The 13,243-nt window shown below is 39.0% G+C and overlaps 1 protein-coding gene across 1 annotated transcript; it reads right to left on the bottom strand.

Annotated features, from left to right (window-relative positions):
• Positions 1-3,678: 3,678 nt before the first annotated feature.
• On the bottom strand, positions 3,679-4,278 carry LOC121267255. The gene has a single exon (XM_041171102.1). It carries the CDS (start codon positions 4,276-4,278, stop codon positions 3,679-3,681), a length of 600 nt encoding a protein of 199 aa, XP_041027036.1.
• Between the last annotated feature and the right edge of the window lie 8,965 nt (positions 4,279-13,243).

The following is a 13,243-nucleotide window of genomic DNA, read 5'->3' as shown; positions in this document are numbered from 1 at the left end:
TCAGTAAAGTCACTTAAACTAGGGTTTAAGCGTCGATTTTATGTGGGAGCATAAAAGGGGACTTTATACTCTGTCCAAGACATGCAGAAAAATTAGTATGCATGTCTCCCTTCCAGATTCTTTAACATTTTTAGAAAAAGTGGAGACACATGTTTTCATTCAGTAAACATTTTTGCAATCATTTTTGAAAAGTATAATTTCATCATAAACTTTCATCATTATTAGCAATTCATATAACATCAAAACGTATGGTAACGTCACAGTTCCCCATATGCACTGTGAGTACCTTCCGGTGATCATAGTACAACTCATGTTGAGACTACGTTATCTATAGACTCATTCTCAATCCATTGGTAATATAACATAACATCATAAAAATTATAACATGTACACCCACCAGCGTCAGGTGTCATCACATATTTACTTCGCTCCAGCATCCTTTGAAAAGAACCCATTCGAAGCCTGTTGACTGTTCTTCGTCAATCCAGAGGTTATCACTCCATTATTAAACACTCCAGAGTAGACAGAGAAGTTCCACTAGGATAATTCCCCATTCTAGCCTTTGGGGTCGTGACAAAAATGATTTTCATGCTATACTTGAAAAATATTTTTCATGACATGTGCATATGCTGCAAGCTTTTATGCAAAAATGATATTTATAGATGCAATATGCAAAAATGGTGAAAAAAAATCATATGTCATGTAAGTATGCACTCAATGTATCATATAACATGATATTTTATGCTCAGATATGAAAATTGAAATATGAAAGAAGCATTTATCAATAATTCATAAATAATCTATCAAGGTGTAAGTTAGAGGCTAACTTACAAACTTCCTGAGTAATCCAAAAAATGTCGTAGCAACTGAAATCAAGTGAGTACTAAGTTAGGATTAACACTTATATGGTTTAAGTTCAAAATCAAAGTCTTCGAAAATGGAAATTTACAAAAATACCCCTAGACTTTAAAAAATTGTCATTTAGGCCCTAATTTTTCACTAATTGCAAAAAAATTCCAAATTTCACCAAACGTTATGGACTTCATATTTTTGGCATTCTAAAACCATCTATGCCCTTGAAATTTCAAAAATCACAGTGGAACTATCTCAGAAAGTCCCAACCCGTGGCATGCACTCTAGTTGATGTCTAAGTGTGTTTTCAACTATTGATCCCTATGAATGCATATATATGAGATTTTCTTTAATCACAAATAATATATAAATTATTTAATGACATGATGAAGCCTAATTGTTGGATAATCATGTTTAGTCCAACTCTTAATCATAGCTAAGAATCCTTAATCTCCACTTATTTAAAACCGATTCATGTTTGATGATCAAAACAATATAGATTTAAAGCCTATCATGGCATACTTTTAATTAACAATTAAGCCTTCCATAATCGTTCTAGGAAAATGATAAATCATATCAACTCATACTTAAGACATGCAATAGCTAAATTTCCACTTAAAATCATTTAAACATACAAACCATCCTTTAATGACACAGTTTTGAACTAAGCATTATAATCTTCTCAAAACTCAACCAAAACTCATACCAGCACTTAAAAACAAAGCTTGAAATGCAAACTAAGATTAAGAGAAAGAAAAATTACAAATTTCGTGGCCATCTAAGTACTTAAGACAACCTTGTTTAAGAACACTCAATAACTCACCAAAACTCACTAAGTTTCACCCTATTGCTCTTTAAGGGGGAGACGTGCTCTCAAGACTCGAGAAAGCTTGGAGCTGCGGTGTGAAATAAATGAGGAAGTGAGGGAGGTATTTATAGGTGGCCAAGGGAGTGGAGACATTGGCTTGGATGCAAGGTGATTGGGTGAAGTGGGCGGTGCACATGGTCTGAAATTTTCCAACTTGCAACCTAAACTTATGTCACCTTGTGCAAGGGGATAGTAGCCTGAAACCACTATGATTTCCTCCTTACTATGGCTAAAATGGTCCTGTAGAGGTTTTCAAGTCGTGGGGCATGGTTCAGATGACAAAAAGTCAAGCAAACCACCCATGCAAACCGATGGATTCAAGTGGTTTTTACTTGGCAGTTTTGAGCTTCGGTTTTGGATGGTTTTAGGTGGGAAAAACTGAGTCAAATTTCTCATGATGATCATGAGACCTCTTGGGGATTCGGTGGTGATGGAGGTGGCCTGGGGGTGGCTCAACCAAGGTGGATTGTTGGTTAGATCTTAATCCAACCGGTTCCCACTCAAACTAGACTAGGGTGCAATCGGTTTGGTCACTTGAATTGGTTTGTGTAACCAATTTCGTCCAATGCTTATTCTGGGTTTGAAGGGATCTCATGAGGTGTCTAAGGGCCATATTACCCTTAGGGATAAGGCATAAAATATTGGGCCTAAGGGCAAAACAATCCAAGTGCTCTAAGGGTATACACAATAGCCGATTGATGAAGTTTAGGGGTTTGATTTGCCATTTTCCTTAATGACATGTGGGGAGGTTTATCTAGGGTATTAGTGAGGTCTAAGTATGATAAAATGAAATAATAAATCAATAAATATTTGGATTAAAAGGTTAAGAAAATATTAAAACGAAATTAAGCTTCAAAGAATGGGTTAAAGATCACTAATCTCATGTATGTAGATTAATGGTCTTAGCGAACTCTCAAAACTTAATTTTGGTGCTTAGGGTATGATGTGGGCTTAAGGAAATCTATGGTATGGTGTATTGGGCATTGGTCTTGAATAGTGAAATAAACCAAAAATGGCTTTGGGCCTTGTGGGCTTAAAAGGGCCAAGTGTGTGGGTTGATGGTTTATGGGCTCTTGGGCTTGAATGAGAGGGGGCCTCATTTTCAGATTTTGAGGGTTAAAAAGAGACCTTAAGATCCACTAAGATGGGCTTGAAAGGGAATGACTTGGCCTAATTGGGCCATAGGTCAATTCTACACCAAGTTTGGCCCAAAGGCCTTAAGCCTTCCTTAAGCTTGGGCCAAGGCTAGCTACCAAGTCTTGAATTCCTTAAGGGCTTTGCTCAAGGCTTCTTGGGCGAGGCCCATGAATGTTCTAAGGTCCTAAAAGCCTCACTAAATTCACTAAAGGGCTTGCTTCTCAATCCTTTGCTTAATGATACTAAATGCCAAGATTAAGGCTATCCTCACTATTAACATTGAGGTAAAATAATAACCAAAAATTAAAAGCCTAATCTAGAGCGTTTAAGGTTTAATCTAATGGTTAATTAAGAGGGGTGTTACATCCTCCCCCCTTAAAACAAGATTTTGTCCTCGAAATTGGGGCTAAAACAAAACATGCAATAAGCAAAAGTTGAGTGTGACTCACCAACCATGCTAAAGCTCAGGGCTCGATGGGGGTCTCTCATCGCCATCCTTCAATGCCTAGGTGTTTTAATAGTACTAATCCTAATCTGAAACGTAAAAATTGTTAACTCTCTTCTCGTGGCGTCTCCACTGCATATATTCCTCATCCTTAAGCTAGGCGTTTCCCTCCTCCAAAAAACGTGCGCGACTCGGGGAAGAGTCAGAAGTGTTAGATGTGTCGAGGGGAGTGAGGGTCAGGAAGGAGTGGCTCCTGCTCAAACTGTCGCTGCTCTACTCTCAGCCTTCGAAGTCGGTTGTGTGTCATATAAGTCTGACGGATGGTCCTACCATTACTGGCCATGGCGTAACTGAAAATGACGAGAAAGAATGCGGATCACATGGGTGAAATGACAATGGATGCTATGCATGAATGGATGAATGCGAATGCCATGATGTGATGCCAGACAAATAACATGCCAAACAAATAGGGGTATTTGCTTCGCTTGTTAGCTTCTTTTTCCCATGTGGCTTCTTCAATATCATGATTCCGCCACAAAACCTTACCCAAAGGAATTTTCTGATTCCGCAGTTCCTTATCCTTCCAATCAGTGATCTGAATAGGAACTTCTTCATAGGTTAGGTCCGGTTGGAGTGAAATATCCCTCGTATCAACACTGGCTGGTATTTGTTTTTTGAAACTCTTTTTGAGGGAAGATACATGGAAGACATTGGGAATTCCTTGGAAGTCACTAGGAAGATCCAGTCTATAAGTGGCAGCTCCTACTCTTTCCAGAATCTCATATGATCCCACATATCTTGGACTTAGATTCCCCTTCTTTCCAAACCGAAAGACTCCTTTCATAGGCGATACTTTGAGATAAATCCAATCGCCAACTTCGAACTCGATGTTCCTTCTTCGATGTTTAGCATAGCTCTCCTGTCTATCCTGGGCAGCTTTCATCCTTTCCCCTATTTGTTGGATTTGATCCTTCATCTCTTGAAAAATCTCCGCACCATAAATCTTGCCTTATCCTACTTTGTCCCAATATAAGGGAGACCTGCATTTCCTTCTGTACAAAGCTTTGTAGAATGCCATCTAAATGGTGTCCTGGAAACTATTACTGTAGCCAAACTCAATTAATGGTAAGAGCTTCTCCCAATCGTCCTTTTCTTCCAAAACACATGCTCTCAGCATGTCCTCCAGGGTCTGAATTGTCCGTTCAGTTTGCCCATTGTTTTGAGGATGATAGGCACTACTAAACTTTAACTTGGTGCCTAGAGCGTTTTGAAGGCTTTGCCAAAAACGAGAAGTCAAACGTGTATCCCTATCATATACAATCATTTTTGGTACTCCATGTAATTGTACTATTTCAAATACAAATAGCCGAGTTAATTTCTCCATGGGGTCGGTATTTTTCATTGCAAAAAAGTGAGCACTTCTCATTAAGCGATTGACCACGACCCAAATAGAGTTGTTTCCCTTTGAAGTTCTCAGTAATCCAATCACAAAGTCCATGGAAATGTCCTCCCGTTTCCATTCTGGGATTTGAACTGGCTGTAAATCTCCAACGCATCTTTGATGCTCTACCTTGATTATTCTACAAACCGAGCATCTATTAACATACACGGCTACATCCTTCTTTAAGCCTTCCCACCAAAAATGTTACTTCAAATCTTGATACATCTTTGTGTTCTCTGGGCGAGCCGTGTATGGAGTCTGATGCGCTTCCCTTAGTACTTATTCCTGATTTCCTAATCAGCTGGAATAACTCTCCGATTCTTGTAGTATAACAACCCATCATCCTTGAGGGTGAAACCTTATGGTCCCTCATTCTTTTCTACCTTTTGCCTAACTTTTGCCCATTTGGGATCCTCCATCTGACGCTTTCTCACCTATTCCCATTCCATCGGTATAATTTCTTGTACTGCAGTTAGGGATGCTTTGGCGGAAAGATCCTTGATCAGCAAAGTCCTCATGTTGTGTAGAAGGGACTCTACTTCCAAGGCAGGGCCTATGGATTTATCCTTTTGCGTCTCTCAATTCAGTGCATCCGCCACTATATTAGCCTTGCCAGGGTGATACTTAATTTCACATTGGTAATCGCTAATAGCTTTTAACCACTTTCTTTGCCTCATATTCAAGTACTTGAGGCTCTGGTGATCGGTGTAGACTTCACACTTTGCACCATATAAATAATGCCTCCAAATTTTTAAAGTGAAAACTACGGCGGCTAGCTCCAGGTCATGGGTGGGGTAATTCTGCTCATGGTTCTTTAGTTGTCGTGAAGCGTAGGCGACAACTCGCTCTTCTTGCATAAGCACACATCCAAGTCCTGATTTGGATGCGTCACTAAAACCCACATAGGGCTTATAGGGTTCAAGTAGGGCACAATTGTGAGTCTTTCCTTGAGTTCCACGAAACTCTGCTCACACTTCTCTATCCAAATATACGTAGCATTCTTCTTGGTTAGGGCAGTGAGGGGTCCTGACAACTTAGAGAATTCCTCTATGAATCGCCGATAGAGAATTCTTCTTGGTTAGGGCAGTGAGGTGTCGTGCACATTAGTCGGACGATTCCAATTTACTACATCTTTGATCTTGCTGAGATCAATTGATACTCCTTGACTTGAAATTAAATGCCTTAAAAATTTCACCTCCTTGAGCCAAAACTCACACTTGCTGAACTTGGCATACAAATGATGTTCTTTTAGCCTTTCCAATGCCAAATAGAGATGCTGCTTATGGTCTTCGTCGCTCCTTGAATAAATCAATATATCGTCGATGAATACGACAACAAAACTATCCAGGTAGGGTCTGAATACTCTGTTCATCATATCCATGAAGGCAGTAGACGCATTGGTTAGACCAAAGGACATCACTAGGAATTTGTAATGTCCATATCTGGTTCAAAATGTCGTTTTAGGGATATCCTTCTCCCCAATCTTAAGCTGATGATAACCAGACCTTAAGTTTATCTTTGAGAACACTGATGCTCCTGGCAATTGATCTAATAGGTCATCGATACGCGGTATCGGGTACTTGTTCTTGACTATTACTTTGTTCAATTCTCTATAATCAATGCACATCCTTAAGGATCCATCATTCTTCTTAATGAACAGAACTGGCTCTCCCCAAGGTGATGAACTAGGTCAAATAAAGCCTCTCTAGTAGCTCTTCTATATGCTCCTTTATCTCTTTTAGTTCTAAAGGGGCCCTACGATAAGGGCTTTATGGACATGGGTTGTTGTGGGCTCTAGTTCTATAGTGAACTTTGTTTCTCTATCAGGGATAGTCCGGGTAGGTCGTCGGTAAAAACCTCTGGATATTCTTCAACTACAGGTATCCCTTGAATCTCCTTATTACCATCATAATCTTCCATTATGAGGGCTAAGTAGGTCGTGACACCATTAGCGATGCACTTCCTTGCCTGCAAAGCTGGAATCAGAGAGGGGCTAGCCTTTACAGTCCCTCCCGTATGGGGGATATGTCCACCTTTGGGTGAATAAAAAACAATCTACTTATTTCGACAGTCTATCTTAGCATAGTGTTTGGATAGCCAGTCCATTCCTAGTATAAAGTCAAACCCTTGTTGATCAAAGATGATCAAGTCAGCTTCCATCAATCTTCCCTTTAGGATTAGAGGGCAACTCTTCAACATGCGAGTACAGGTAATCATGCTCTCATCAGGAATTGACACTACTATAGCTTGAGATAGTGTCTAAGTTGGCAAGTTACACGTGTGTGCAAATGTCGTGGACACAAAAGATTTCGTAGCACCGGAGTCAAATAAAGTGCAAGCCGTATATTCGTATAACGCGATTTTACCTAAGGTGTAATCAACCACTGAGTACTAAGCAACTATTTAAAAAGCTAATTTCTGAAGAGAGTTATTCAAGGAAAATACCAGTGATAACTTTTGTTTCTTCGTCCTCAGGGATCTCCTGCTGATCTCACCAGGGGTGATGGTGTACATGTGGGCTTGATCGGGAGGCCTCTGATTGGGCTGTTTGTTAGGAGCATTCTTCCCTCCTTGTACATTCTGTGGGCACTCTTGGATCATATGTCCTGACTGACCACATCGATTGCATACTCCTAAGCCCGCACGACATTCTCCACTGTGGTTCTTTCCACATTTCCTGCAAGTAGTAGGTGGAGTTGTCATAACGCATTTACCCTTGTTAGCTCCTTGGATAATTCTCCTTTTGGCATTACTTCCGCCAACAGTGAAGGAGGAAGCCCTCTTTCTCTCGAGGTTGATCTGGGCTGCCACACTTCGTTGTTCTGCTTCAGTTATTACAACCATGTTAACTAACTCCTAGAAGTTGTGGATGTGAAACCCAACCACATAACTGCGAATCCTAGGATGCAGCCCTCCTTGGAACTTCTGGCCTTGCATCTTCTCAGTGGCAATCAAGTGTGGGGCAAACCTTCCTAACTCCATAAACTTCGCAACATACTACTCAACAGAGAGATTGCCTTGCACCAAAGTGGCAAACTCTTGGTGTAACGCCCCGTCCCCAAGGGTCCGGAGAGTTAACTCATGTTACCTGATAATCAGCTCCAACACTGATAATATACTTCCAAAAGCTCTAAATCAAACGTAAACACTTCAAATTTAATTAACCACACAAACTCATATGTCAAATCCTCAATACAGTAACCACAAAAGATATTAACTTCTCTACATGTCACTTAAACTCACATTTCAATAATGTAATTAACAAAAATCACCAATATTCATCGAAAACTTTCTATTCTTAAGTTGTCTCACCCAATGCTTCATAATCTTGATCCTCAGCTGAAAAATCCAAACTATCTGAAAATATTTTGAAGATAAAGGGGGTGAGTTATCAACAACTCAGTAAGCAGAGAACATATACTAGTATGCAAACGTGAGCATTTACAGATTTCAAAATGCAGAAAAAATACTTTTTATTTTCAGAATGCAGAGTCAGAACATTTTATCAAAAATATCAGAGTGAAGGTTTCAGAAAATATTCTTATTCAAAGTCTTTTGGCATAGCATAACTGACCACCATCATACCAGAACATCACATCGCATCAGAGGCCATGTTTAACTCTCGTGGTAGGGTTGTACAAATCCCGGTAGTTAACTGAGCAGAAATAGAATGTGAATCTTCCCCTTATTTATTCTAAGAGCCGCGAGTGTGCACACAGGAAAGACCACCAGAAAAAAAACACTTTGTTTCCAAAGTGGGTGTACCAGAAACAGAACAGTTGGTACCAACCTAAACAGAAGCCACTATTAGCACTTGTGGTAGGTCAAATAGATCACCATCCACAAACCACATTCCGATTCAGAATGTTATGCCAAAAGTTTTCAGAAATCACATCATATCAGAATACATAACATCGTCAGAACAAAATATAATCAGATCACAAAACATAATTTTATGCACAAACTTTCATATTTGCTCTCTTTTGCACAGTTCAGAAGCAAAATGTAAAGTAGCTCATGTCTATACTAGTCATGTCAGAAAATACTTTATTCTTAAATAGAATCTCATGCGTAATGCAGAACAAATAACTGAGGTAGTTCAAATTTCTTTTCATAACAAAACATGCATATTTTCAAAAATCAACCTCAACCCATTTTATTTTTATGCAAATCTAGCATAGGAACCCTGCTTACCTGGACGACTTAGCTTTTCAGAATTTTTCTCAAAAATGTCGAGTAAACTATAAATCGTCACCTATAAAAATAATCACGTAATTTCCGTAAGTTTTCAATTAATCACGAATTTCGATATTTAAGCCTAAGCTTCTAAAATAACCTATTTTAATTCCTCAAAACTTAAAACCCTCATAATCTCAAAATATATCATCACTTCCTACATCTCCAATATCCACCATAACCAACGTCAAACTCAAAACACCAATATTTAAACCCGAAACAACCAACAAATCTCATAGCATAAACCATTCACACAAACAACTCCATCTCCAATCCAACCAACCCCCCTTACTCCTCGGACTCAGTCCGGCAGAACCAACCAATTCGCAGTAAATATGAGTTAGTGCAAAAATACATTTAAATCTCAAAAGTTCTTTGAAAAAATACTTATAATGTTATAATATAATTTTTGAAAGATCACGGAGGTGCTAGAAGTGGCGGCACAATGACGGAATAGTGCAAAATGCACTGTGGCCGTGGGTCTCATAAACTCACTTTTGAACAGGGACAAACCAAGACTTGAGATTACTAGGGAAGGGCTTAAGGATGTCGGTGAAGCTAATAGTGGTGGTGGTTGGCCTTGACTGTCGGTGTAAAGGGCGGTTGAAAGCCAAAATGTCCAAAACGGAAATGTTGATGGCGGGGCTTCCCTGGTGGCAGATCGAAGCTGGGGATGGGTGGTTTAGGTTGCTAGGAGGTCAAGGAAGATGTGGTGAAGAGATGGTGGCCGGAGGTGGCGCGACGGCGCCGCAAGGACGCAAAGAATGCCGCAGTTTGAAGCAGCGCGTGGGGGTTAACGGTGGTGCGGGAGGAGCTGAAAACACAGGGGGGTGGTCGCCGGCCAGTGAGGAAGAGGTTGGGAGGGGCGGTGGTGGACACGGACGGCGCACGGCGGTGCTTGGGGCTGATGAAGAAGACGCACGGGGAGAGGGAGAGAGAGGCTCGTGCACGCGGGAGGGAGCAGAGGCTCTAGAGAAAAAAGAAAGAAAAAGAAAGAAGAAAAAGAGGAAAGAGAAAAAGAAAGAGGAAAAAGAAAAATGGGGAGAAAGAAATGAGGTCCAATTCTCACAGCTTGGGTCACAAAATGATCCAACGAAAATTATTTCAAAACAGTAAATTTAAATGAAATAATTTAAACCCAAAGCCTAAGTAAAATGAAATAATTAAATCCAACAACACAATAATTTTAAAACCCACAAACAACTAATTTAAATTAAAGAACAATTTAAATGCAAAACAATATTTAATATTAAGAAAGCAAAGCAAAATATATTTCACAACTTAAAAAGAAATCATGAAATAAACCAACTAGAAACCCAATAAATTTTAAAACAAGAGAACCAATATTTAAATTAATTAAAATAATCCTTTAGTTAAAATACACTAAAATACGGGGTATCACATCCCCCATTGAATAAAATTTTGTCCTCGAAATTTGTGAGGTTAAACATTAATGCCAAAGCAGGATACAAGATACAACCCAGAACAAGCTTGAGACAAACATACCATCAAAACTCCCAAACAGGCATGAGCAATGCTCTCTCAAGTCTACTCCTATAGGCGATTCCGTCATACTTATATTAGTCCCCCAGTGGCACATCACGTCCAATATTTCTAGGGTGGCTATGATAGCCAAAATCTCATTTTCCACAAGAGCCTTAATACAACACCCAAGGAATCCCAATGATTAATAGCTCTATTCGATAATCTATACTAGCCTCAATCGACTCCTATGGTATGACTTCCAAACCTTCATTGTATTCTACCTTTGGTGACCTAATGGTCACTTCCAAAGTTAACCATCAATAACATAATTGGTACAACTGAGTGATTAATCTCCAACTATAAGTGTCGTCTCAAAAATTCAAGTCACCACTAATTCTTCAAAATCATCACAAAATCTGAACTCCTAATTACAACCAAAATATCACGCTCCTGCTGCGCACTCTGATAATTCGCTACATTCATAAATTTTATGTCCTCATAAAAACAACACCATCGAGTACAAGGTGGCTCCATACCTACTAACCAGAAAACTCTCATCACATTTTGGTAGAAAAATACTTGATATCCCAAAACCATGAATTAGTACACTTTTTCCTCAGAATCACCAGGAATGCCTTCCTGAATCTACACCAACTATCATCCTTAAATTTGATATGGATCAAATCCCAAAACCTGTCATTATAACCCCGAACTAATAACAATCATTATCCAAACTAGATCAATACCTTCAATCCCCAAAGAAATAACCTCCTTGAAAATCCCTATATCAATAACTCAACTCTGATCAACCCCATTTTAATGGTCACAGACTAATCAGTCTCCAAAATGAATCAAGCTAGCACACCAAGCCTGCGAAATTAAAAACTTAAATCTCATTACAAATCAGTCCTTCAAATCTGTAATTCTAAAACCATAAATTGTATAAGAATCATTTTCTGAAATCTGTAAGATCGATGAACTTATATCCAATAATAAAACAATAGACTCTCGAAGCTTTCAAAATCTAAAATATTAAATGATAACAAATCATTTCCTAAAGTCTGCAAAACCTTAAACCTTTGGTGAAATTCCCGTAAATCTATCCTTAAAGTCTGTTGAACTTATAACCTCCAATTCTAAAGCCTCGTGTCATATTTCCACGAAATCTAAAACCTCAAATATCCTACTCCCCAAGGAGATCATCCAGACCATGCCGTTCTTTTCAAACCTCGATATTATAAAAGCAAACCAAGTCGATAAAAGTTCAAGCCTACTACACTAAATATTTATACTTAATAATGGCATTCTCAGTCGTACCATCTTCCTGTCATAACTTAACCCTTAACCCACTTTTCAACTTCGAGCAAAACGAACAAAATAAAATAAAACAAAATAATATAAAATAAAATAAATAAAATAACATAATTTCAATTCAAATAAAATAAAATAAAATACAATGAAATAAATTCAACTTAAATAAAAACTAAATTCAAATTAAACCTTTAAACTTTTCTGGTATTGCACCTACTGGACATATGGTTTTTACCCATTCTTAGCCATATCTTTAACCAACTCATATAGTCCTTCCTACCATCTATAATCGTAAACCTGACATCGCTCCAAACTCCCATACATCTTTAGAATCTAAACCACAAAAATCTAAACCTTAAATCTTATAAAGATTATCTCTTATAGTCCACAAAGTAAGCTTGCCGGATCTAAAATCCCTAAACCTCAAAACTCAATCATAAAGTTTGCAAAATCTTAAACCTTAAATATCCACATAATCAACTCTTAATCTTTACCAATCTACACCTCAAATCTAAAGTTTCTTCGTAAACCCACGGATATCCAAAACTCCAATGTTTATAGTCTGCAGAACCTCAAACCTTGGCTCTGATACCAACTGTAATGCCCCAATGGAAGGCCTAAACCACGTGGCCTATATTCCGAAAGGACTAGTCAATGATACAACTGGAGCCCCCTTGAAATCTTATAAAGAGTAAGAACTTCTCCTTCCCAAGCAATGTGGGATTCCATACACCACCTACACTTATCCATATCATATGGGGTATCACACTTGGGCCTTCTGAGTCTTCATTGACTCTGGGAAGAATCGATGATCAAACTCCTCCTTGAACCTATCCCAAGTCAATACAGTGATATTTCCCAATTCTCTTATCAAAATTTGCCTCTTAGTGTCCCACCAGATTCCAGATTCACCTTTAAGCAGATGCCCCATATACTCTACCTTCTACTCCTCAATACTGCCGCTAATCTTGAAAGTCCTGTCGAGATCCAGTAGCCATTTGTTGGCCTTCATAGGTCCCTCATTTCCCATGAAATTGGGGTATCTATATATCAGGTACTTCTCATATGAACACCCTCGGTTTTCAACCTGTGGGCGTTGCTGGTTCTGTCTCATGATTATCTCCTGTTGTTGTTTCATAGTTTCCATCATCTGACGAATCGCGTCCTCCAAGTCACGTTCTCCATCAAAACAACGATCCTGATCTCTGCGGGTGTTAGAACCTTCAGCGTTCCTTTCTTGTCTGCCACGTGTCATCTTGTTTTAATCCTTCCAACTCCTGCGATGTATGTGTATCAGACCGAGCTCCAACTGCAGGATTCAAGCCTATGCAAAACTAAAGATTCAAACCTACATTCTGGCATAAAATTCCTAAGGACATGTGGGTTTACCCAGAGACATAATTGCTCAGATACCATCTTGTGACGCCCCAACCTCCACTTGAGATGGAACATTGACTTAGAGCATCGG

The sequence above is a fragment of the Juglans microcarpa x Juglans regia genome, chromosome 5S, assembly GCF_004785595.1.
Source record: "Juglans microcarpa x Juglans regia isolate MS1-56 chromosome 5S, Jm3101_v1.0, whole genome shotgun sequence".
Taxonomy (NCBI): domain Eukaryota; kingdom Viridiplantae; phylum Streptophyta; class Magnoliopsida; order Fagales; family Juglandaceae; genus Juglans; species Juglans microcarpa x Juglans regia.
Note: the sequence above shows the minus strand (reverse complement) of the source record. Positions and strands in the feature narration are given on the sequence as shown.

Coding starts and splice junctions, on each gene's coding strand:
- LOC121267255 (XM_041171102.1), bottom strand. CDS start 4,278: ATGAAGGATCAAATCCAACAAATAGGGGAAAGGATGAAAGCTGCCCAG.